Below are 27,062 nucleotides of genomic sequence, written 5' to 3' on the forward strand. Positions count from 1 at the left end.
GTGAGCTGTATGTCAGGCGGAGACAGGCAGGTGAGAGAGAGGAGGGTGAGGCAGGTTTTGATGTGCGGCAGACGCAGAGGTGAGCCCTCAGCTAGAGTTGTATGTCGACGCCAGGCGAGACAGAGGGTTGAAAGAGTGAATGAACACAGGCCCGGCGCGTCGCTGGGTGGAGGAGGAGAGGAAAGGGGTTGCCCTGACACAACGTGTGGAGCTGCCGCTACTACATCAGGCACTCATGTGCAAGAATCGAGTGGTTTCTACCCAGCAACTCGCCCTCTTACCCCCACCCCACCTCCAATCACACTGACACACACTCTCACTCACTCACACTATGACCTCCCGCTCCTTGCCAGAAGACAGCTCTCGCCAAATGGCAGCTCATGGTGTGATGCAAGCACCAGACAGGCACGTGTGTGTGCGCAGGCATGTGTGTGTGTTTTTAAGACATGAGGGGGTGACAGAGGGAGGTAGAAAGGGGCGAGGGGGACTTGTTTTTGGCGTGTTCATACACTGTGAGCTAATGAGCAGTGACGCAAAGAGAAGGTGCATATGCGCACACTCGGCAGAGCATCGGCACGTGACGTCGCGCGAGGGCGACAGCTCCTCGAGTAACAGACACGGCGTGTTTGGATGGGCGGTGGAGTCAAGCTGCGCTCAGATTGAAGATTTCACCAGCAGGACTCCGCAGACTTGCTTTGCACTGTGACCCAGTGAGAAACAAGGCCAGTGTGTTACTGGGTCTCACACATGCAGACACACACCTTCAAGCACGCACACACTGAGGGAAAACAGGCAGCAAGAAACGGGCCGTGTGAGCAAAAACGTACATGCAAAGAGGAGCATTCGCAGGAGATGTGACTCATGCGTACTGCGCAGTTCATTTGCTGTCGTTATGATCGCATTACAGATACATGGAGATTGATGCTGCTTACTCCTACATTATAACTGTACACTTAACACACAGAGCTGAGGTCAGTGGTTGAAGGGATGGGGAGATCTTGGCTGTAAATTACCCTCACATTTCAGCATCCCTACTTCTGTGTGTGTGTTTGTGTGTGCGTACAGGCAGCCAGGCAACTGATCCACGGGTGTTTTGATGTAACGGTGTGTGTGGGAGTCGACACAAGGGGTTGAATGCCTGCTTTTAACGCGTGGGGGGGGAAGATTCATACATTTTTTTTTTGTCAACATCTCAACTGTCAACTGTGACATGAATGTATTGGTGCCAGGTAAATCAATAGGAAGATATATGCATCATTGCACTCAGCTATATATGTAAGCACTTTTTTTTTTAAATGTGAGGCTTTGGCAGGAAATGAGAGAAAACGGGGTATAAAGAATCTCTCACAAAATGGGGAATACAAATAGAGATATGGTATACGTCTCCTGGGTTTTCCTCCCTCTGTCTCTATGCTGATTAGGGTCAGCTCTCTGCCATTACCAAGTGTAGACACCGGGAGGGGGGGGTCAGAGCAGCACAGTCGACCCCTCAGCTTTTCATAGGGCCGCCTGATAATAAGAACCGGTGCCTCCGAGGAATGCTGCCGAAGGAATGTTCCACTAACGCGTCTGTGCTCCTAAACGCCGCCTCTACGAATATGAATCTGGTTATCAAACGCAGCCCTGGCAGCTCCCTGAGACAGTGCAGTGCTTGCCTGGATGCGGCGCCGCTTTCCCAGGTTTGAAATCCACCAGATGCCTCCTCCCGTGAGCCTCTTCAACCTGACCTCCCAGCTTTCCAGTGGAGTCAACGATGGGAAAAATGCTTCTAGCTTAGGCTTGTTTTTCCTTGCTGGTAGTGACCGACCAGGCGCATTTGTCTGGGAAAGGAAACTGAAGTTAAATGCGTCTTTAAATGAATTTACCTTCAACGAGTCATTTCAGCAGGAGAGAAGTAGCAAAAAGAAAAAAAACACACAATGTCCAGTTTAAGTGCGCTTTAGTTCTAGAGGAAGAGCTGCGATTTGTCCCACGTATCTTTGCAGCGTTGCCACATGAGGATGTGTGTGTGTCCGGTGAGCATGAAAATAGAAATGCATAAAGATGTACGACTGAACGGAGCCTGCATTGTAAAGATAGAACTATTTAAAGGGTGAGCGAACTCAGGCTCGGAAAATAAACACAGCTTATGAATGAGGCAGCGCGTGTGACATTTGTGTGAAGACCTGTCTATTTGCCGTGTGTGTGTGTGCGTGTGTGTGTGCTGGATTGTCAGCTCTCTCCCGCCTCATTGATGTGCCGGTCCATAAACACTCGGCCGTGACTCAGGCTGCCCAGTGGACCGCGGAGCAGTGGCTGATGGGTAGATGATCTGAGCCACACAGCTGCTGCCGCTCAAGGTGAGCCGCCCAGGGCGCATAAATCTGCATAGCTAATGAGGAGCCGCCGCAAAGGGCCCACTTAGAACCATTACACAACTTTTGTGGTATGCATGAGCGAGGTGTGCGAGAGAAAGTGAAAGACACGCGCACACACAGAGTGCAAATGAGACCCAAAAAAGGGTAAAATTTTAAATATATGCTCTAAAGCAGGGTTCCGTCTTTAATGGTGGAATTTTTTAAGGGCTCAGGTAAAGGCTGGGTTTTGCAGTGCACTGTCATTGTTTGAGAGCACAGAGGTGGTATGAATTTAAGGGGAGCGTGCACAAAAAAAGAGCTCTAAGCCTGCTTGCGTTGCATGATGCAAAATTAGAAATGCCCAGTTGAGCATTTGCTCGCTCTGTTGGGTTTTTTCCCTCCTCCATCTACAGCCACGAGTCGTGCACGTTCGTGTCCTTTCACCACCGCAGCTACTGTAAAATCCCAGCGGGGCTGTCAGTGACGAATGAGTTTCTGAAACACCTTCTGCAAGTCAGATGAGATACCGCCACGTGATCGATTGCTCCTGCTCGTAACGCGACCATTATGGGTTTTTGTTTTTGTTTTTCACTCCCGACTCTAAATATCCTCTTATCCTTGTGTGTCTGCTTAGGCTCGGAATTCTGCTTCCGCAATTTCACCAGCCCTACCGGCATGATCGAATCCCCGGGGTTCCCGGATAAATACCCTCACAATCTGGAATGCTCCTACATGATCATTGCCCCGCCCCACATGGACATCACGCTCACCTTCCTGACCTTCGATCTCGAGAACGACCCCCTGCTGGTCGGAGAGGGTGACTGCAAGTACGACTGGCTGGACGTGTGGGACGGTCTGCCACAAGGTGAGCGCACAGACACACACAGACACACACAAACAGATGTCGGAATATCTCAGCGTGAGTGTAGACACACTGGAAAGACACCCTGTCCTCACCTTTTAACGTGCGTGGACAGCCACATTTCCACATGCACATTCCTACACTGAAATCTGCATAGCAGCCTTCAATTTCCTGTGCAGGCATCCCTCTCTTTGATGTAAGCTCTTACCGTACAGTCCATCCCATTACATGGGAGGGGGGGGACTGGACACCCCTGAGGACCAATCTGTTCCCATGGTTCTCTTCCCTCTCCATAATAACAACCCGTTCCTAACCCCCCTCGTACTTTCCTCCCTGTCCTCCATCCTTATCACCTAGCACTTCCTTCCTCCCCAGGGTGAGCGAGAGTGACGGCCACGATGAGTATCTGCTTGTATGCAAAGAGCCGAGATCAGAAAGTGGGAATGGGAGGGGTTTGGGGGAGAAAAACATTTGAGGATGTTATCAAGGGGCTTTGATAGTGACCGCCATAGGGTAATGCTAGTTGCTCTGTAGCTGATGAAAGCCACATTAGTAGTGGTGAGTGGTTCATTTCTCACCTCTCGCTTTGCCGAGTTCCTTTTCTTCTCTCTTTTTTTCCTTTTCTTTTTGAAAATATGAAGCAGGGTGGGGGGGGGGGGAACCAAGGATTTGCTCTAATTATTCCATTTTCAGTCGCTAAGAAGGGATCCAAGTGGATTTAAAATTCCAATTATAGCCTTGAATTTAGGAGCTTTGATAGCTGAAAACAATTTATACCATTCAAAGTTGAGAATTAGGAGCAAATTAAAGTGTAACCCAGTTCCAGTGAGCCTGAGTTTCCTTGGGCGTGAAAGAGGGACGGGAGACGAGGCGGAAGGGTGAAGAATTTTTGTGTCTGGAGACCGTTGTAATCCTTAATGTTTGTGAGTGCGTGCGCGCATGTGTGTGTCTATGCGTGTGTGAGTGCTTGTCTGCAGCTGATCCCAGTGCAGCTTGCATTAAAGCAAGGGATTCCATTCCCTCTCCTGCTGGGTTCTGGCTGAGACACACACATGGCAGATGGAGGGATGGACAGGAGAGTTAAGGGAGAGAGGAATGAATGGAGGAAGGGGAGATGGAGGAGAGGCATGCTGTGAGTCATTAGACAACACTTACCGAAGCAGCATGACCACTGGAAACCTGTCTTTGCAGTGCTGGATTTCCTTTTTTTTAATCTTATAGGAATTATCACATGTGCGTGCTTTTTCTGATTTTTCTTCCTTCCTTGAATGTAGCATCATACAGAAAAAGCAGTAAATGTTGAGTTTTTCAAAATAACAGCACGAATGTTTCTTTTAAAATCATTTCTTTGCAATATGACTGTATAAACATGAATTTCGTGTGTGTGCAGTGGCTCCTCTGATTGGCCGGTACTGCGGGACAAAGATCCCCCCAGAGATCCAATCGTCCTCCGGCCTGCTGTCCCTCTCCTTCCACACCGACATGGCTGTCGCCAAAGACGGCTTCTCCGCCCGCTACAACATGACACAAAAAGAAGTCTCCGACTGTGAGTGCACCATCACTTTAAGAGCGCACGTGTGCGTGCATTTGTGTGTACAGAGTGTAGGTTTGCTTACCTGCTTTTATTCCCAACTCGATTTTCTCTCTTTCACCGCTTTCGTCTCTGTCATCTCTGCTGACACTCGTCTTTCTCTCTTCATCTTTTTTCTTTTTCCTCCTCTCCTCTTACCCTCTCGATCTCTTCAGCCGTGCCTGCTTTAATGCTATTTCAATCTCGGAGCGCTCCCTCGCCCCTCTCAGCCTATTTTGCGCTCTCCTAAGAGAGCATGATTTCTCAGAAGCGGGCTCATACTATTTTCTTTTAGAATATAAATTAACTCAACCTCAATTTAACTTCACTCACCTGTTGGGCTGCTTTCTGCCTCTCATTGTCTTTTCTCTTTGTGTCTGCCTGAGTTTAACTTCACGCCTCTTGTTTTTTCGAGCTCTGTGCCCCTCATGCCTTTTCTTTCATGTCTGCTAAACCGTTATATTCAGTTATATTCAATGCAAACATAGCTGACGTTGCTCCCTCTTCTCCCGTCAGCATTTCACTGCAGCATGGCGCTGGGCATGGAGTCGGGGAAGATCAGCGACGACCAAATCACGGCCTCGACGTCCTTTTACGACAATCGCTGGCTGCCGCGCCAGGCTCGCCTCAACAACGACGACAACGCTTGGACGCCGGCAGAGGACAGCAACAAGGAATACATACAGGTATCACTCCGCAAGGTTCAAGCAGGCCTACGCTGTCGAGATCAGTCGATGTCAGCGGCAGCTCGCAGCAGCTGACGGATCAGCTGGTACCCTTTCATGCATTCAGTCGGCAAATGTCAACTATTTAAGTCGCTTTAGCCCACCTGCAGTTGTTTCGTACCCCAGAAAGAAGTCGTGCTGCTTCTTTCTTTGCCTTAAGCTTTCCATGAATGTACGTGGAAGGGGCAGAGAGGTTCCAGAACAGAGCCGTGCCACCAAATATAAATAACCGCGCATTTGAGCTGTCTCGAGGGCCCGGGTGTTTAAGAAACTTTTAAATGCAGTTGGTTTGCTCTGGTAGAAATCTGAAGGCGAATATTTGATTTAAGGCACAAAGTCTAGAGCGGGTCGACACTGATATCTGAATCAGCGACGCGTTAACTCGCTGGTGACAGTAAATTTGTCTCGGTGATACTTGCGGAAGAAGGCTCGGCGAAGAAGGCTCTCACGTACAGTGGGGGACACACAGAGGTGCTCACACATAAAGGGAATGGAGGAACTGTGAACCGATGATAAGGAAGTGCTTCCACACTCTCAATCTTTCCTGTCTCAAACGCGTGCATAGGCAGAGCGCGGAGGAGAGCGGCAAGAAGGCCGTGATTGATGAAGGTGCTCTTCAGGAATGCATCCGAACACTGCGCCATTGATCTTTGCCTCCAACCATTCCTCCCCTTACACACATCACAATGTACAGACACACACACACACACACACACACACTCATAGATACCACCTAGGCTTCTTCAGTAGAAGGCCACAATCTGCTGCTGCTGCTGTGTGAGCAATAGACTTGCAGCTGCTCGGCTATCTGCATCAGCCCGGAGCACATCCATCCTGCAGTCTACGGAGCTTTCTCTGCCGCTATTCTATTTTATTTCAGTTCATGAAAACAAGTTTTATACATTTTCCCCCTTTTTTCCAGGTGGATCTTCATTTCCTCAAGGTTTTGACCGGTATTGCCACACAGGGCGCCATATCCAAGGAAACGCAGAAGTCCTACTACGTCACAACCTTCAAGCTGGAGGTCAGCACCAACGGAGAGGACTGGATGGTGTACCGCCATGGCAAGAACCACAAGGTAGAGCATTAAACGTGTTTATAAGTAAAAACGAAGCCTGAAATGGTCCAACGGGCAAGCTCGCTTTAAAGTGAAGCCGAGCATCCACGCTGAACGCCGCATTTACACCTCCGAGATGTTCTCAAACAACTAAGGTTGTTGTGTTCGCTCGAGAGCCATATCAATGGCATCAGCGGACGCTAAATTCCTGAAGGAGTCTTTCCCCTTCTAAGACTGTTTATGAACCCGAGTCATGACCTCAGTCATGAGTTGGAGAGAAAGGGAACGGGAGGGAGGAAGAGATAGAGAGAGGAGGGGAACCTGACAAACAAGAACAATGGAGTCCTCTGTGTGCCCTTATCTGGAACCGCTATTTATCATCTTTCTCAGCCTAACTCACACACACACACACCTGGGGGTTGTGAAACCCTCTGGAGGCCGGCCAGGTGTGGACTGAGCAAATTTGCGCCTTGAGAGATTCGCAGCATTACTCTCCAAAATCGCTCCCATTTAGTGCTTCGATCGAGCCTCGTTAAATCTGCATTTGATTGCCTGCTCGTTGTTACTTATATACACACAATGGCAGGTTGTTGCCATGCCGTGACCTGCAGACAGCCTGTTTCCAGGGCATTTAAACCTTGTCCCTCACATCTGGTTTAAGGTCACTGTGGATTTCAAACAAAAAAATAGAGAGTGGCAAGAGTGGGCGTGTGTGTAAAGAGGGGTTAATCCACACTACCCGCACAGACTGGGATTCCCCACCCCCCCTCATCCTTCTGTGTGTGCCAGTGATTGGTTTTGGTGGGGCCAGTGGGGGGTATTTGATGTAGAGATTATTAAACAAAATGTGGATTTGACACAAAAGTCAACATCTGTGCAATTTATTAGAACCCCCGGAAAAACACACACACACAATTGAGAGGACCCCCTCCCTTTCTTTAAATAACCTCTGGCTGATCTCCCTGTCTGGAGATCTGTGCGTGTGAGCGCATACGTATATGATGTGTGCCTGTCTGTGGCGTGTAATCTGAGTCCGGTAATCCGTCTGAGCAAAAACTGCTCGGACACTTTGAGACACGGAATCAGACAGATGCTTAGGCATGCATTTTGCATTCGGGAGAGAGATATTAGTGGCGCTACGCTGCTTTGAAAACAGCGTTTTGTTAGCTTTTAGAAAACCGTAAAGGCGGTAGGAGGATTGAAGATCTGTGAAAGATAGAACAAAATCTGAAAAATGTACGTTTTCTAAAGAAAATGGTGAAAACCCGACAAACAAAAGTCTGAGGAAGCAAAGTCAGGGAATAATGCCTGCTGCTTTTTCTAATTGGACACTACTTAATCTACATAAAATGCAGAATTGATTAAGCATACCATCTGCTTCTGATGATAAAGAAATACGACAGCTACAGCATTTACTGCATGCATGATAGGGCTCTAAATTCAAACTCTACAAGGATTTATTGCACACTCTCCCTCCTCTTATGTATAATAAAGAGGCATCTCAGATTGCGTTACATAAAACCTGCTCTTTGTGTATTTGCCGACCACAGAGAGAGCCGTCTAGGAGAGTTTGCAGCCACGGTTTTTACCTCGGACTTCGTGATGGTGAAGCCAAAGAATTCGCTTTACTCTTCGTGACCCTCGTCAGACAGGTTCCCTTCTGTTCTCCAAAGGCTGCAGTTGAATCTTTCCGTGACTGCTAATCCACCACTGGTGTTTTACAAACTCCCGGTTAGCCTGTCCTAAGCCCCCCAAAGAGCCTTTAAGTGGTTGAAGCTCAGTTCTCGTCAGGGGTCCTGTAATGACTGGGATTTGGTTCTTCTAATTGTCATTTAGCAGTGAGCTTGAAGCTCGTGCAGCTTTGGACAGGAGCGTGTAGACGTGTCATTAGTGTGTGTGTGTGTGTGTGTGTGTGTGTGTGTGTGTGTGCGTGTGCGTGTGCGTAAGGTTGAGGCACGAGTGTGCCTGTGCATCACGTATGAATCACCCGTGAAAGAAAGGGCCAGCTTGGTGGTTCTTACCTCCCCGTGTTTGCTAATGGAAGACAGCTCTCTGACACGATGCGTCGCTTTTTTGATGTGTTAACAAAGGATGAAGGGCTGAATGCTCCTAAGAAGAAAAGGGAAAGTAATGTGGGAAATTAGAGTGATGCAGAAAGGTGTAAAACACACCAGCGCTGCACATTAATCACCTCAATCACACCACCAGGTGTGGGCGTTTCTGTCAATTTTATAAATTTTTTTCCCAAATATTCTGCATGCCATCGCATTTTCAATTCGACACCCATGTGACTTGTTAATTCTAAGTCACATTTCTCACATATGCGCCTCATTACTTGATGAGATGCGAAGACACTCAGGAATTGCATATTTCGCACACTTACACGTAGACGCGAGCTTCGCAACGACTTTTTTCTTCTGTTTTGTTTTGTTTAAATAGACGCGCACGCTCCCGCGCCCAAACTAATTAACATTTAAAACACACGCTGGCACCTGTCTGTGAAGAAAATCCCAGGCGTCCCAGTGCTAAGCAAGCTTTGTGCTGCTGAAAGGCACTGTATGTGCTAAATCAGTCTAACACTGACACACACATAGTAACATGGAGGAGAGGGGGTGAAAAGTCAGCCTTCAGCTTTTCTTCCTGCACCTCCATCACACTGTAGAGTAGAAGAGAATAGAATAGCCTTTTATTACCTTTGTAGCTCTCAGGCTAGCGGTGGACATATCAATCGATCAGGTGGTATCGCTAATACTGGCCCTGTATTCACTTGGTATGCGATCAATGCCCACATTTGTAGTATCCCACAGCACTAGCTCGGGCACAAACACACAGGCTTTGTTTTCCGCTTATTCTACATGCTGATGCGTATTAAAAACAGCGTGTGCGTGCGCCGACACACAGCGAGACACAATCGGTTACATCGGCACCAAGCAGGAGGCTTTGACCAGAGGTGGTGTTAGGGTCACGACGTCAACCTTTGCACGCGCGCACACACTCGCCTCAGCCTCTCTTAGAGCTAGTTGTAGAGAGCGGCCAGCTGGAACCAGTTTCTACTGTCAACATCTTCATAGTGAGAAACAGGGGAAGAGAGCCAGGGGGGATGAAAAGTGTAATGGACGGAGAAAGAGGCTTGGATCAGGAGAACAACATGGGAGTGAAGAAAGAAAAAAAATGGCTGGAAAACAAATAATGGCTTGTGCAGAGAGCTTGCCACATCTCCCCCTGGTGCCATCATGTTGCAGAAAAACACTGACAGAGGAAGGAGATGTGTGCCAAAACAGCGCAGAATGGATGGTAAATGAATCAAGCTATGATGTGTACATCCATCCGCACCTCACTTTCCAGGAACAAGCGCTCTAACAAGATCCAGCAAACCTCTGCCTGCTTTAAGATTGCACATTACATTTCCGTGCTCTGTTTGCTTAGAAATGTCAGGAGGATGTTTACTATAATACAAACACGCCCATCGCGGTGACCTGGTTCTCTGCAAAAGTCATCAATAGTTAAACACCCGTGGTGCCTGGGTTCTGCCGATGTCCGCGAAAAAGAGGCCTGACCGTCACATGTTGCTATGCGAGCGCGTAATGGGGTCTTCGTTATATTTTAATGACTCTCGGCTCACTTGGAGACACAACATGACAGCATCAATTATTCAGCCCACCTCGAAAGCACGCTCACGTGAGGGGAGGGACCCGTATAGACACACACATTAAAAAATAAAACCCCAAAATTCCAGTTGTTAGGCAGATTGGAGGTGGCCCAGACACCAACCACACTGATCGCCCTTCCTGTTGCTACAACTTCCTTTATTTCAAGTTGGCGAAAAAGTAACCAGGTTACCAACGAGTTAGTCAATGAACAACCATCTGCTTCCCATGGCCGTTGACCTTTAACCTTAGAAGTAATGGGTGAGGAGTGGGAGACCACTCAGGTATCCTGACAATAGAGTGGAGGAAGTCGTGTGAACCGAGGACACTAAAGACCAAACCGGCAACTCTTCACTGCCCTTGTCTTTCTGTGCTGTCTTTCTTCTAAGTTTGCTCTCTCTCCACTCACATCCATAATAATTTGCTTTTTAAAAGGAAAATAAAAAGAGCCTCTGGAGATGATTCGTACTGAGAAAATTATTCTTTTTGTGTCAGTAATGTTGGCCACATTCCCAGGTTTTATCCAAAGATGAGTAGGAAAGAAAAGCAGCTGGCAGTGTTGCAGTGCATTGACTGATGGCCTTTTAGCAACGTTGGGCATTTTGAAACATTTCTGGGAAGCTGAAGCCCACAGATATTTTACAGTCATTCCTCAGTCTACCCACTTCTATTGACCGAAACGCACTGCTGTTTTATTTACGTGGCATTTATTAAAGTAAACTTTGTGCCAAAGTTGGAACTTTACACAAAAAATAGTGTTCGTTAGGTTTTTTTGTGGGTTTTTTTTTTGCTTGTTTTTGCATTTCCAGCTTCTTCCCAAATGAGGAAATTCCACTGAATTTTCTCATTTTGGCTTATTATGTGATAAATGCTTGGATGGAGTATTTCCTGTTACAGTCGATCTGCTCGTTGTTCTTTTCCTCCCTGCTCGTCACCACTCCCTTCATATTCCTAAGTTATGTCCTCTGCCCTCCATTCAACCTTTTTCTGTCTGCCGCTCCCTTCTCCCGCACACCCTCGCTTTTTCTGTCATTAACCATCCTTCTGAGGACGCGCTTCCTTTCCCCCGCAGTCATTTTCGTTTTTACTGCCTCACGTGCTGCTCTTTGTCTCACATACCCGGCATCTGGGAGTGGGAATGATGGGGCGGTTGTATTGCAAGGCCTGCCCTCCATCGTGGACGCGCACTGGTGTTTACATAACCCCCATAACCACATCCCCTGTTTTGCCTCTTAGGTAAACATAACAGCTGTCTATCCTCGATCCAGCAGCAGATAGAGCAGCGATAGGCCCGCTTATCTGTTCAAACACTCACAGCGCTTTGTATTATCAGTGTGAGCTCCACTTGATTTAATCAGGCCATGCCCAAAATCAAATAAAACCCCCCGAGAAGGATTTTAGAAATGATATCACTCGTATTCCCATCGGTTATGGAATTTCTGGAATATCATTTTTTAGAGTTAGGGGAATTTTGTAAATGGGTCAAACAGAAAGCAGACTTTAATGATTTAAAAAAAATATATTAAAAAAATCAAATTTTTAAGGCTGTGGTAGAGTGCTGAGGTTTGATCTCAATTAAAGTAAAAGAAAACTCGTGTAGGGACCTTTTTTTTAGGCATGATGCCTTTTAATCTTTAATTCAGCCGCTTGTAGCAGTTGTCTTCCCATCTCTCCATTGTGTGCGGCAGCTGTGATGCGGCGTTCCTATCAGCTGGCACGGTCAACCGCAAACAGAGAGTGAGTGACACTTAACAGTCACTCAGTTAAAAGACGCTCACCCTGCTTATCTGGGTGCGTGGGATGTGACCGTGTTTGTGTGGGCTCCTGTGGTTTCCTGCGTCTGGGTGTGCGGTTACAGTGAGTAGCCGCCAGCAAGAGGAAGAAAGGCATGCGGGAGGTGTGAGGAGACATCAACAGCGCGGTCTGGACGAGGAGATTTATGTAGAAAATGGAGGTTTTTGAGATGAAGGGATTCAGAGCGATGTGGGCTCGAGAGTGGAGGGAAGAGGATGCGGGGAAGGAAAGAGGAGGAAGTCACAATTGAGTGTTCCCATCCGATTCTCTCGAGCATCACAGGCGATTGCACACTTTTCTGCCCACAACAGGAAGTAACTTGACCACCGCGGTTACATTTGCCCTCTGACCCCTCCACCCTCGCTGCCCCACCCCGCTGCCTTACGGGAGGAAAGGAGCGGTTCAGGGAGAAGTGAATGTTGATGCTGTGGAAGCGTCAGGAAGTGAATTTCACTCGCATCCTGCCCACCTGGACAGACTTCCTGCCTCCGGCGGCTAATCATGTTCTGTCGTGTCAGGTCAACTCTCCCACAGCTTCCTATGACCACCAGTGCAGAGGTGTGTGGAAGTCGATAGATGTCGATAGGGTGTGTGTGTGTGTTTGAGGAAATCTCATCCTTCGATGGGCTTTCCCAGCCTCCCGGTGCTGAACCTTCGACCCTAAAACACATCGACAGCTGGGCTGGTGACACTGGATCCGTGTTTGGGTTGTCTCTGCTTTGTCCGGCCTGCCACTGTGTGTGTGTGTGTGTGTGTGAAGCCAAGCGAAACTGTGCACTGTGGGTGGGTGTTCAAACAAGAGTGTGTGTGTGTCTAACTGAGAAAGAGAAATAAGACAGCACAGCTAAGTTACAGCACATCTCCTCCTGATGGTAACCAACCCTTTTTTGCTTGTCCTCTGTTTGCCTTTGCTGTCCAGATTTTCCACGCTAACACAGATCCGGCCGAAGTGGTTCTCAACCGCGTCCCGCAGCCGGTCTTGGCCCGGTTCGTTCGGATCCGACCACAGACCTGGAAGAACGGCATCGCCCTTCGTTTCGAGCTCTACGGATGCCAGATTACAGGTGCGTTCGTGGGCGTGTGTGCGTGTCATGAAGCAGTCAAGTTGCCAGAATCATCCCGCTTTGCATTCATGGCTTGAACAGAACTTTTCGTGGGTTTAAATCAGTAATCATGCACCAGCTCTATCCTCTCGGTTCAACCAACACAAAGCACTGTTTTAAAATCTAACTTGTTCTAAAAAAAAGAAAAGAAAGAAAAACCCATCAGCTTTAACGACATTTAACTTCCTAAACCTTAAAGGGCCGGATCAAACACACACACGCATTCAGACATAAATGTGTATTTATACTCTCTCCCACAATCCCTCTTGCTGTGGTTTAAACATGGCAACCCTCGGGCTAATTAAAGAAAGCTTCTGCTTCTGTTCTTTCTTCCAGAGGCACCACCAGTGTCATTTTCCTCTTTCAGTGCTCTCCCACTTCTTTTTCCCCTCTGCTCGCTTTTCTGTCTCTGACTCCCTCAACGCTGCCACCCCCCACCACCACCACATCCCATTTTTCCTCTCATGGTTTTGGAGACTTTTTTTTTTTTTGATGTTCCGTCTTTGCTCCGTGAGCTCCTCTAGATTGAGAAACGAGTACCGATCAATCATTCATGGCTCCCCGTTCACTCTTACATCAGAAACTGTGATTCGCCTCAGCCTCAACAGCTGCTATTGGAATAACTATTAGCTCTTACAGTACAGGTGCTTCAGCACACAGGCGCTTTCTAAATATAGCGCGTGACCTCAAAAAAAAGCAGGCACACCTCTTGGAATATACACAGACCCTTCCCACACGTACGCACAGTCACACGTTTTCCGTCTCCTGCGCTTTTTATTCATTATTTACATCTCCTGCATTTGCGGTGACATAACAGCATGAAACTTTGATCTGTGTTCTCTTAAACCGTCAGCACTACTAACATCTCCCCACATCTCTTCCCCTCCGTCTCTCTCGACGCCCTCCGCGCTCATCCAGCGCCGCTCGTCTCTCACTCCGCCTACCTCCGTCCTTCCCCCTCTCCCACTGTTTGTCTCTGCAGGCGACTCATCTCTGCGTTTCTCTCTCCTTTTCCCAGCCTCCCCAAGCCGTCATCTCCCGCTCCAAGTCTCCTTCTCTGCTTTTATTTTCACCCCCGTCACCACTCTTTCTTTCCACTCTCTACTTCTCTGTCTCCCCGCTCCTTGTATCATACCTTATTTTTATCCCCTTAATCCTCATTTCTCTCTCACACATACTCCCTCAGCAAGTTATTTTCACTTCTACTCACCCATCCGTATCTGAATGAGTTTCATTTCCGAGCGCTTTGACGTGTACATAAAACTTTCTCTCAGTCGGCGAATGTACATAAAATGTGTGCCGCATAATGAGCAGACGAGCTATTGTACAGAATATAAAGAAACAATGCTCCGAACAGCATTATATGGCGCTCAGGGTATTTTTTTGTTAGATGTGAGATGTGAGAAGCGTGCATGCAAAGCAGACAAGTGTGCCCATTCAGCAGCAGACTTAACATATGCTTTTATCTCACTAATGGCAGCCTAATTGCATATTGAACATGAAGCGGTAGCGCTTTGTTACACATCTTTTTTTTCTCTTCCCTCCATTCTCTTGTCTCTCACCTCATCTTTTCCTGTTTGTTCCAGTCTAAACTCTTAATGCTCAGTGGCCAGCAGTGTGATCCTGCGGCAAAGCCTAACAGCTCCCCGGTGGGAAAATGTGTACCAGCACAGCGTTAGGTGGTCTCTTCTTCCAAGGAAACTAAAGAAGTCTCTAACCCTCTCTGCCTTTCCCCTCCAGATGCTCCGTGTTCAGACCTGCAGGGGCTGATGTCCGGCCTGCTCCCCGATGCCCAGATCTCAACCTCATCCAGCAGGGACGTGGTGTGGAATCCCGGGAGCACCCGTCTCGTGGCCAGCCGCTCCGGCTGGTTCCCTGCTCCTGCGCAGCCACTGGCTGGAGAGGAGTGGCTGCAGGTAGACTTTGCATTTATTGTGCATTACTTTAAAGCAATGATGTTAGCATACACCTTTACCTTCTAGTTAAGTTAAAACGCAGTCACAGAGCACAGCTGCCATAAAAACATAACTATTGTTCTTATGCATGAGTTCCCCCCCCCCCCCAAAAAAAAAAAAAAAGGCTGCCCGGAGTTTTTCCTTTCCATTGTTGCCAAGTGCTTTCTCATAGTGTGATTGTTGGGTTTTCTTTCTATAACTGTCTTTATCGCACAATATAAAACACATTGAGGTGTCTGTTGTTGTGATTTGGTACTATATGAATAAAACTGAATTGAATTGAATTAAATTATAAATCTAAACTCCACAGGTGGACCTGGGTTTAGCCAAGACAGTGCGCGGAGTCATCACCCAGGGAGCGAGGGGAGGAGACGCAGGAAGTGGAGCGGCCACAGATAACCGGGCATTTGTCAGGAAGTACAAAGTGGCACACAGCCTGAATGGGAAAGATTGGAATTTCATCATGGACAGCAAGACTAGCTTACCAAAGGTGGGTCAGGGGAGGCGGGCAGATGAAGAGCGATGCTCTTGTGTGTTTTTTTTACCAGTTCAGTAACCACTGCAGTGTTGGTTTTTTTGTGCAGATCTTTGAGGGGAACACACACTATGACACCCCAGAGCTCCGGCATTTCGAGGAGACAGTGGCCCAGTATATCCGACTCTATCCAGAGCGGTGGTCTCCGGCAGGCATTGGGATGAGAGTGGAGATTCTGGGCTGTGACCTTCCAGGTAGGACGCTCGGCCGTGATCTGTTTGACACAGGATCATTTTATATACATATATGATAATTTGCTGCCTACAGTATTCCAGGCTGAATTATTTGCCCTGCGCTGTAATGAACTCTAACCAGAAGTGAATGGACCTTGAGGAAGGTGGCTCACTAGAAAAGCGAGCCTCACATTAGATATGCATGAGAGTCATTAGAGGATGCCAGAGGTGAAAAGAGACACCCCGTGTGAGCTGAGAAAGGGAAACTGATAGCACCCTTGAAAAGTAATTATTTCTGATTTATTTCTGATATTATTACACCGGGCTTTGTGTTAGGTTGTCTTTAAGTATCCACAAGCACCGTGAGCGGCAGGCAGTGGACAGAGCTTGGTTTAAATGAATGCATCCCCAGAGAGAGAGAGTATTTATCAGTTCACTCTCCAGCGTGGTCTGTTATCCAGATGTGAAAGTGCTGTCGGATCATACGCGCTATCATCAGCACTCACGCACATATGGACCTTCACTGTTTACCACTCCCTCTGTGCCTCAAAAGGACGACTGGGCAGTATAGCTCAACATTTACAACAGCGCTTAAACATGAGTACATATGCATGTTTTGACACACGTTTACCCCACGCGCCACAGGAAACGAGCAAAGTGTTCATGCATGTTCTCTAGACACGTACTTTATTACACAAGCATGTCAAGCTACGCTTTCATTAGGACGATTTATGTGCTTTTGTGCGCTCCCACAAGACCTGATGAAGAGCACAGTTGAAGAGCGATTGTCATTATCACCTCTACTGCACATCCAGCTAACAAAGTAACCACAGAGTCTACAATATAAATGTAAATGTGCACAGGTCTGTTTGCATGTGCCTCGTTGTGCAAAGATGCAGCACCCATATTTTCAATCCATCATTATGTACAGTTTTAAAAAAAAATGAACAGAGGGAAGTTCCATGCAGTTTATGATTGCTGCTTAAAGCTTGCTGCTCTAAACACCTGGTCCCTGGTCATTTTATCCTCCCCTGGAGCTCCTCCAGAGCACAGGAAACAATGTGTTTTACATTAGCTGCTGCCTGATGATTGACATGTGGAAAGCAGAGCACAGAAACCAATGAACACTAAACACCAACTTAAAAAATGGGAACAAAATGAAAAAGTATTTTAGGCTTTACCGCTTGACAGAGTTGACTTTCTGAAGATGGAGTGGAGAGTTCGGGGGAAACGTGACACACAGTACTATTGTTAAGGGTCACACATTGTTCACAGACCACCAGAACTCAGCAGGGATGACAGACTACCGCTGACATCCCGTAAATCATTCGCTTCTCCGTCCCCTCTGATTTTTCAGTCGTTCTCTCCAGTCTTCAGCGATGTTCTCGGTTTACTTTTCACCTTATTGTGATTTAAAGTAAGAGGATGAAATTTATCCCCAAATCAACCCCAGCGCACTAAAGCACAATAAGAGCTCTCTCTCCTTATTCCTCCACATGGTTGCAGTTGTTTCGTTCCCACCCCGAGGCCCAGTGCGTGGGTCTAAAAATGTTTTTGTTCTTTTTTTTCTTTCTTCGTTTCCATGCCTCCTCTCTTTTCGTCTCCTCCCCTCTGTTACTCATCACTCGCACCTCTTTTCCACGCTCGCTGCTGTTGGTCCTGACTCCTTCAGTTTCCTGCTCCCCCCCCCACTGTTGCCACACAACTGACTTGCACACAGATCCTCTACGGTGACATTTTTTTTTTTTAGTGTACGTACTCCCAGAATGAAAAATTTATGAGCTCAGGGATGAAATTTTAGAGGGGAAAAAAATCCAGGTAGGCTCATTTCAGTCTTGGGAGCACTGAAAAGTAGAGCTCGCACATGCTCACGCACACACACCTCAAGCTGTCTGTCCTCCCTCCATAATTCGAGTAAACACAGTAGAGCTAGCTTTCAAATGATGATCGCTCTGAACCATTTTTCTCAGTTCGGTCCTATATCATTCCGCCTTTGGAGTAAGCGCATTATCCCAGTGTTTTCACAGCATCCCAGCCTCTGGAATTTTGGCTTCTTTGTTGTTTGTGCTCTTGCATTATTCATGTCATAAGGGAACCCGCCTCCCGTTTGGGGGAGAAAAAAGCAATAACCCTTAACTTAAATGATTAAGTTTTTAAGGTGAAGGCTTGATTTAGCATTAGAGTCCCGCAAGTAGCGATTAGGGCAACTCTCCAGGAAATTAATGCAATCTTTGAAGTGATGGTGCGTCTGTGTGTGTGAGGATGATCCCTGATCTGAGCACTTAACCCCACCCGGAAAAATATCAAATAATGGCTACTTGTCTACCCCATTGTGTTCTTTTGGGGTGTATGTATATCTGCGTGCATGCATCCATCACTCTGTGTGTGTTTGAGTGTATGTGTGTGTGTGCGCGCGTGTGTGTGCACTCAGTACTGCCAGGGAAAGATTTACAGAAAAGCTTTCTACATAATTGAAGATTTTTTTCCTCTTCTCTGACATATTGCTGAGTCAGACTCTTTGGAAGTGAGCAATGTCTTTTTTTACAGGGTGGGTTGGCCCTCACGACCGTGTGTGTGTGTGTGTTTGGCGACTGCGTGTGCACTGAAAAGCAAGCCCGCAGAAGAATTTGTCTGTGAGCATGTGCATTCGCATATGTGAGCGTGCATCTCGATTATCTATGTCAGCACTGCCCCACCCCCTTCCAGCCGCCTAGGGCCCCCGGTTCTAAGTGTTGGTATCTCATCCCGTGCATGATGATGACTTGCATCATCACCTGCAGCAGCAGACACATTATGTAAGACAACACTCTGCTGCAGAGGGACTGTTCCTGCATTTCAAGGCTCCCTCTCTGCTGTGCAACAAACCCAGCTCTCGCGACACCGTCCTCGCACGCATCAAGGACAGGACTCGGGGCATGGTAGGCAGGTCACATACGTTAACACACATTACCTCCCCCTCGCCTCGCACAAACATACACACCCTGCAAACAGCGCGCAAGTCAGTGCCATTCCCATCGCCCCCCAAAACACTCCTGTCACACCCTGGAAAGGTCAGCACATTTACACTGTGACAAGGCCTGACCTTTGAAAGCATAGAGTACTCAGGAGCTGGGCAGAATCTTAATGGACTCGACTGCGCGCTCTCTGCTTGTGTGTGTTTAGCTGCGGCGCGCGCTCAGGTAATGTGTAGATGGTTTATTTTAACGCCCGCTCCTGAGACTTAACTAGAGGACCCAAAAGGTCAGAATGGAATAAAAAGGCAAACACACACACACAAAAAGCAAAAGACGGCGAGAAGAGCGAACACAAGAGGAGGAATAAAGAGGAGACGCTGAACAAGACGTGGTGGCCCATTTGAAAGTCGGATGGGTGGAAGAGAGGTAGAAGGGTAGAGTTGCTTTCCATGCTTTTGCTTCCCAGTGGACCGGCAGCGATAAGAGTCTCATTAGGTAGTTAATAGCTGGCATAAAGGACGTGACATTAACGCTGGGTTAATGTCAGAAGCAGTCGCCAGCTGTGGCCAGCCTTTTCATCTCTGCCATTTCTCCAGCTGTGGCGCCGCTGCGCTCGTTTCCGCGGGAAGTTCTTTTAAGCAGATCAATTGCGTATCACAGTGTGTTTGTTGCCCTCATTGCTTTTTTCGCAGCCTTTAAATGATAATGGTAGCCTCACAGAAGGAGGAACCTTAACAGCAGGAGGCCTCTAGTACTGCCACTAACAGGCGTTAGACATGCTTAATCCATGTCACGCTTTTTCCTTCTTAGATACTCGTGTGTGTCTGTTCAACCTCCCGTCTCACACACGATCATCAAGCATCCAAGTCTTGGAGTTGTTTAGATGGACTAAATAAGAAAAAGGCAGAGGAAAATGAAATATAATGGGTTTGAGAGTGCACTTTTTTAGGAGTCACCGTCGTCAAATGTCTGAATCTATTTGAAGAAAAGAGACAAACAGAAAGAAAAACAAGTTGGCTGACTAAATGTAAATGTGGGAAAACACCTGCATTTTTATTTTTTTATTATACATCTGGATCTTTGGCTGACCCAAACTCCTGCGTAAATTCCCACAGCTCACCAGGGTCAGCCCATCTGCTCTTAATAACTACGCTTTTATTTTTTCTTCCTACCACTTCACATTCTAGCTGCAGCCTGCTCAACATGTGTGTGTGTGTTTGTGCATTTGACATCTTTTAATGAGCAAACTGCTGGATTATTTATGCCTCTGTGTGTTGTTTGTCTTTCTTTTTGATATATGCGAGATTTAGTTGACGTTAATGGAGGACCGAAAATCATACATTTCACTTTGTGTTTGTTCTCCCTCCTTCCAAGCGCGCTTGAGTTATGGAGTGAAGAAGGCCCTCGAATGCACACAGACAAACACGCACAACAGTTCACACAGACAGCAGAGTGGGTGATGGAGTGTGTGTGTTTGTGTGTGCGCGCTTTTAGACCCTTCTTGACAGCGAGAGAGTGGTCCCAGAGTGCGATCATCCCGTCCGAGGTCGAGGGGAGTTTGTTAGACAGAGCCATCCATCAGCCTTAGCGCCAGCCTGTTTTGTGTGTGTGTATTAACATGTGGACATGTGTGCCTGTTCATTTGTGCGTCTGCATATCCGAGCCAGTATGTATCTACCATACATACTGACGCCTGAGCTCCCAGACACAACATGACAAGGGCTCTCTTGGGTTTTCTGTGCCTTCCTCTGACAGGAGACATGAATTAGTACAGTGAGGCGGTTTCAGTACCACGTACGATTTGTAGGCACGTTCTTTGTGCTGAGTTATGATAAAATAACGATAAGGTCATTAACTCAAGCAGCAGCGTTACTGCATTGTCCTGCATAAAGGTGCATGCTAACGGAGACATTAGCTGTTTTAGCGTAACAAAAATCAACATTCATAAAACAAGAAGTCAAATTTTCCTGCTTCATCTGAGCGACTCTTTTTTGTTTGCTTGGATCAAACAAACTTGTTATTTTGTGTTTCTAATGAGCCAAGTTCACTGTTTCTGTTCTTTGTGCTAATAACTGTCGCTAGCTTACTTTGCTTTCGCCCATTTTTGAAGCCTTTGAGCAATTTTTTCATCACCCTAGCTACGAAACACACTAAATTAAAAAGAAAAAAACCTTACTTACTTTCTTAGTTACTGCGACGACCCAAACTACGTCTTCTTATCCCGCATTCTTGTTGTCTGCTCTTCTGTGCTGTTTTCTAGACTTTTTATAGCAGCTTATATCAAGAACTCGCTCGGCTGCACCGGTAAAAAGCATAATGAACATCCACAAACTAAATAAACATAATATAGGCACAAGTAATGTCAACAAACATGCGCACATTGATTGCAGATTGAACTTTGAATTGTGACATTTGAATAAAGTATTTGTATAAACCACATAGGTGCCGGCACTCTCAGTGGCATGTCAAAGTTTTATCAAGATTTTTCCGTTCGTCTAGGAGGAAATAGGAATCATACATACATATGCTACTATCATTATATATGATGATGTAAGGGGTGGTTCTGATAGCTACCCCATAAAAGATGCTCTTCTTTATTGTGTATTTTACTCTTAAATAAGACCATGATTTGCAAAATGAGCATCATGTTCTAATGAAGAAGATATAAAAGTAGTGAATGAGGGCAAAAACTCCTCTCTGCTGTATTAAATCAAGTGAGAAGAGGGGTCATTTTCCCATAGCCGTCTATATAATCTCACTCCTTCTGACCCCCTGCTGATTGTCAAGAAGACTCCATGACCTGAATGGCTTTCACTTTTTACACCCGGAGACTACCTTTATCTTTTGCATAGTCTATGATCTATGGAGGCACAATGGAGAGTTATTATTAAAGACTTCATTTCCGTCTTGTTGTTTTTTTTGCCTTTGTGAGTTTATCATTTCCTCTTTCCCGTTTGTATTTCCTGGCCCTCCCTAATGTGCAGCTCCCAAAGGACATATCGCCACATAAATAATGTCTTTAACAAACAGCAGTTCATTTTGCTGCCCTCTTTACAGTAATACATTGTCTGAAGTTGGCTTTAAGGGGCCACCTTTGACCCAAGTTTCATTATGTTTGTTCCTGCAGAAACCTCAACCCCAGCAGGCACCACCACACCCACGCTGCCAGCTGACGTCGAAACCACCACGGTCCCTGTCACGACTACAGGTGAGACAGGTGTTTAATATGAAAGAGCCAAAGAAATGCTGGATTAATAGCGTCATTAGGAAGCTGTAATAAGAAAGATGAAAGGCCTGAGAAAGCGCTGCATGACATTATGTAGATCAGCTGCAAATGCTCCTGTATCTGAAATGACTTTGATTTCTCACGCCTATCTGCCCTTTGGCTCTCGCTCTTACGCTGCCTTTTTCTCCCTGGCTGCTCTCCACCTCTACAGCGGCCACCTCTCCCCCATCAGACGCCGTGTGTGAGTTCGACCACGGCCTGTGTGGGTGGACACACGACCCCAACGCCCCGCTGCTCTGGTCCCTGCACAGCAACGGTGAGTCTCCTTAACAGAAATGTGAATATTTGGTCCGACTCCCTCAGTGTTTTTCCTCTGCACAGCATGCATTTAATAGATCTGAAGTTATGTCCGGATGGATTTACAGAACAGTGCAGTTAGCAGCTCAGGTTCACTACGGGAACCCCATTTTCTTTTCTTTTTTCCTTTTTTTTTTATTGTGGGGTATCAGCTTTTATGTATGCAGCTGCAAGCAGACTTCTACTTGGGTGCAGAAATTGCACAAGCATGCCGTTTATTCCATCAACTTCCTCGGGTCTAGACAAGACTGCATTTTCTATAATTAAATGGAGTCATTCTCCTTCTGAATCTTCATTGAGTCCCCCCTTTTTCAATTTGATTAAAATAATTCCTTAAATTGAAACCAGTCTAATTTGTCAGCGACGCCGTGCGCCAGCCACGCCGCTCTTTCCGAGTGAATGAGAATGAAAATGAACTGAGGGAATCAGAGGGAGAACAGCCTCCACGGAAAGCGCACACAGCCTCGCATGTGACACGCAGAGGCTCACCTCTGCGTGTCAGAATGAAGTGTCGGCAGGAAGGGGTTAAGACCGAGCGGCTCCAATTAAGTTCAGAGCAGGAGATTCCAAAGACGAGTGGTTATCCCCAGTCGTCCTTTACTGCCCCGCAATTACCTCAGGCACGTCCCACATGATGCTGTGTAGACTTCCATTTACTTAGGCATTCCTTGAAGAAATAATTATTCATTTTCCTCTTACGCATACCCACAGATCAAAAGTCCAGCATTTGGCAGGTTGTTAAAAGGTACAGAAGAGGTTTCCTGCTGGGTTTCTTTTTTTTGTACTATTTATAATTTTTCAGGGTAAGGGATCGTTATCCCAAGATTGTTTTAAAATTCATTGGTCTCGAGCAAGTCTCCATGAAAGATTTAGCATTTCTGCAGCTGGAGAAAATTAAACAAGAGGTCCAGTCTCCCTCCCCCTACACACACACACACACACACACACACCCAACCTGCTTCAGTGATGTCACCTCGGTCATGTTCAGGAGGACAGCAGATCTCGTGGCAAAAAGGAGGAAATGTTCTTGAAGCGTGACCTCTTCAGGTCATAAAAAATCTATGACGGGGGGGGCTTCAAAGCGGCTTCTTTCATTAGACAGGCCGTGGTGGCTTTCATGCCTGAAGTATCATTTCCAGCCATTTTGACACGCCGCCTGAGCCTTTGATTTTCCCACGGGTGTCAAAGGTCACGATATCCCAGCCAGCCTGCAGGATCTTTATTTCGCCCCTATCAAATCACTGTTGTAATCCTCTACAGAATTCCCTCACCTCTCCCAGAAACCACAAACTCATCACCTCTTGACCTCACACCTGACACCAGTCATAGTAACAGTAATAACACACAATCCTAGAAATAGCCACCATCTACTCTAATACTAAATCAGACTTCCTAGTTTATCATGCTAGTACCAGTGTGATAAACTGGGCTTTGTAGACTGAATCATTGTTTTCCTCATGCCAGCAGCAGACCTCTGTGAAATAGATTAATAATGCTCTCTTTTTGCTGTGTCCGGCGTGGCAGCCTCGATTATGAGGCGTCTGCTGAACAAGAGGCACAACAATGGACGGGGGGGGGGGGCAACAGACTCCACTTCAATGCGAGGCGATGAGAATGGAGGAAGCTTTGGTGCGCACATTGAAATAAGTCATAAAACGCCTCATGGAGACCTGATTTCACATCCTCTCCAGTTGTATGCATATATATATATATATATATATATATATATATATATATATATATATATATATATATATATATATATTTCCTACAGTGACACATACACATTCATTCAAAGCTGCAGAGGGCCAAGGGACACACTGTCACACGCTGTCTTAGGTGTCACACACAGGCGACTGCGACACATGGCGGGCAGAGGGGAGCTGTCAACTAGGAAGAAGATTTATCCCCCCCAGATACTTCCAGTGTGATCTGCTGGACACACGGAGCAAAAAAAGGCTCACTCACTTAGTCACTCAGCGAACCTGAGTGCGGTGGCAGTGGATGCTACTGCACGCCGATTGAAACTTCTTACTCTTGTGGTAGTTTTTCTCTCGCCTATAAAACAGAAAGGCGCTTAATTGCTGGAACACATATACACACAGGCACCAACACACACAGACACACACACAGTTGTTCTTGATAAAGCAGGTGATTTAATCTGCAGATTGTTGATATTGGACTCTTTCCCACCGGGCCCACTTAAGAAATTCCTCAGCAGACACCTCACCGAGCCGCTCTCTCACACGTACGCGGGCATGCACAATGCAATCTGTGCTTCTCGTTCACACAGGCAGTCACTCATACATGCGGTCTCTCACAATGGAATTCGTGTCGCTTTCCAATTTGCAAACTAAACATCCTCTGGTGTAAACAAGTGGAGGGGGATGCATTTCTGTTGGACTTTTCCGTTGGTTAAGTCATTTACCTGAAAGGGAATGAAGAAAAAAACGCCTCAAGGGTCTTGGCTGGAGTTCTGCTAGCACTCGGTGTATGAACGACGCTCTCAGTGGACCTATTCTTCTCTGTGTTTATATTTGTCACATCCCTATTGTTTGGTATGACTATTGTGCTGTGGTGATCCCATTCCTGTTAGCAACTGGTGATTAGTGTCTCGGGTTTTTTTTTTTTTTGAACAGTCATGTTGGAAATGTCTAACCGTGTGAAAAGCCATTATGTACATGTGTGCATGTCTATATATGTGTCTAAGTCATGATTAACGACGATAATTCTCTCACTGTACGCACACACGATTCCCTTGTGTATGTGCTCCGTGTTTGCCGCACAGACTAACTGCAGCAGCATCCATTTACAGTGAATATCAAAAGTCTACACAACCATTCATTTTCTATTTTTATTGCCTCGAGGCCTGAATGAAAATCCATTAAATCAGACTTCTGTTTATTTATTTTTTTCATTTTCATTTGACTGCAGTAACCAGCGAACTCAAGGTTAAAACAAAACCCTGCTCACTTTCGGTAATGTGGAGAGAATGCAGAAAGGGCTCAGTTTCACATTTTTGCTGTGAAATTGCTGTGAACAGGAATGTGCATGTGGCAACTTTTATATCCCATTTTGGTCCGAGTTAGAAAAATTCATGCTCTATCTTTTCTCATATCTCTTTCCCTTCCAGAGCTCAACAGCTATCTGTACATAGACGCAAGCCTAAAGACTGAGCAGCAGCGAGCTCGGCTCTTGAGCCCCGTGTTGACCGCCGACACTGGGCCCCTGTGTCTAGTCTTCTCTTACCAGATATCGGGGGAGGCCCAGGGCCACCTTAGGGTCCTGGTACAGGACGCCCACTTTGAAGAGACGGTCCTGTGGACACTAACAGACGATCAGGGCCCCGTCTGGAAGGAGGGTCGGACCATACTACCTCGATCTCCTAAAAGCGTCCAGGTAGTGGTTAAACTCTGTGTGCTCATAAAATAAATACTTAAAAAGAAGGCAAATGGGAGATGAAAGAATCAAGCTTCTTACCAGTATTATTGAGTTATATACGAATCAGGCTTTGTAATCTTGAGTTAGACATTTTAATTACATGCTACCCAGGAAGGGAAAACATTTCTGTTGTAGTTTTATTAGAGTAGGCTGTTAATATTTTCAATCTTAAACACCCCCAAAGCTACATTATATGCGCTCACCACCACCTACATGTCAAAATCTGTTAACTTGAACTTATTTTAAACTTTCAGGCAGGCTCTTAGCCATTTCATTCAGCCATGTTAAGACTTCAGCTTCAGCTGTTTACCCAAGATTTTTAGCTTAAGTGTTCAAACATTTATCCACAACTTTTATCTGCTACTCTAGTTACAGTTCCCCATCATACTTAATCATCATGTTTAGCTAACAGTAACTTTGCTAGCTATTTCAGCTCTATTGCAGGTGTTTTAGCTAACAAGTTTTAGCTAAGGTTTTCACAAACCGTTTCAACAGAATAGCCATAACCTAGACAACAATTTCTACTGTACTTAATATTTTTAGCTAGCATACAATTTAAAAAAATTTTTTCGACCGTTAGCGATCGCACCCATTTCTTTTGGTGGTAGGTTTTTTTGTACTGCTTAGCTGCTAATTGTTGTTTTACTGTTAAGAGTTTTTCCTAAATCTAAATAAAGTTTACTTACTTGGGTACTGACTTAGCTTACCAGGTTTAGCATGTGACCCATGTGCTCTAAAGCTATTCCAGAGTTTTAAGTCTGTCTTGAGGACGGTTCAGTTCCCAGTATACCCGGCCTGTTGGCCACATCATGCATTGCTATTATTTTTTATCACACAGCTGCTTCCATTCATGCTCGCCATGGTAGCCGCTGCAGTATTGTTCTCAGCTACAGGTGTACACGCCAGTAGCACAACACTCCAAGTATAAAAGGGCCATGACTATGTGTCTTCCCCTTGCTTCTTGTAGTTCAGCTGCCCATGTGACGCTTCTTCTAAAGCTAAAGTACGCACTTGTACTTGTAGCAGAGCATATGACAGTATCAGTTTTAAGCTCTGTGTCACTTTAGGCCACATTTGAAATAAAGTACGCTGTAGTGTCCCTCTGGCTGTGGGACTGTTTGGAAGTTGGCTGTGCATTTGTCAGAGACATCACAAGCAGTTAATGTTCTCATAAAAAAGTAAGTGGGAGATGGTTGCAGAGCAGGGAGGATGATTGCAAGTGTTGAGTGCAACTTTGAAATCGCAGGCACCGTATTAAGTTTTTATCCTATTTCTCCTCCTCCTGCTGCTGTCCCCATTTTCAATGTGCCTCCACCCCCCATCCTGT

General features: G+C 46.3%; 1 protein-coding gene across 2 annotated transcripts in view; it reads left to right on the forward strand.

Annotated features, from left to right (window-relative positions):
• The window catches only part of nrp2a (neuropilin 2a), a 59,512-nt gene that overhangs the window by 23,865 nt on the left and 8,585 nt on the right, over positions 1-27,062 (forward strand). For both annotated transcript variants that reach the window (XM_082525119.1, XM_082525118.1), the window contains exons 4-14: positions 2,971-3,201; positions 4,589-4,744; positions 5,285-5,454; positions 6,416-6,571; positions 12,911-13,055; positions 14,835-15,010; positions 15,360-15,539; positions 15,634-15,778; positions 21,839-21,919; positions 22,149-22,253; positions 25,428-25,693. In XM_082525119.1, coding sequence (XP_082381245.1) covers positions 2,971-3,201; positions 4,589-4,744; positions 5,285-5,454; positions 6,416-6,571; positions 12,911-13,055; positions 14,835-15,010; positions 15,360-15,539; positions 15,634-15,778; positions 21,839-21,919; positions 22,149-22,253; positions 25,428-25,693 — 1,811 coding nt within the window. The remainder of the gene's footprint in view (positions 1-2,970; positions 3,202-4,588; positions 4,745-5,284; positions 5,455-6,415; positions 6,572-12,910; positions 13,056-14,834; positions 15,011-15,359; positions 15,540-15,633; positions 15,779-21,838; positions 21,920-22,148; positions 22,254-25,427; positions 25,694-27,062) is intronic.

This window comes from Aulonocara stuartgranti (assembly GCF_965226115.1).
Source record: "Aulonocara stuartgranti genome assembly, chromosome: 23".
Taxonomy (NCBI): Eukaryota; Metazoa; Chordata; class Actinopteri; order Cichliformes; family Cichlidae; genus Aulonocara; species Aulonocara stuartgranti.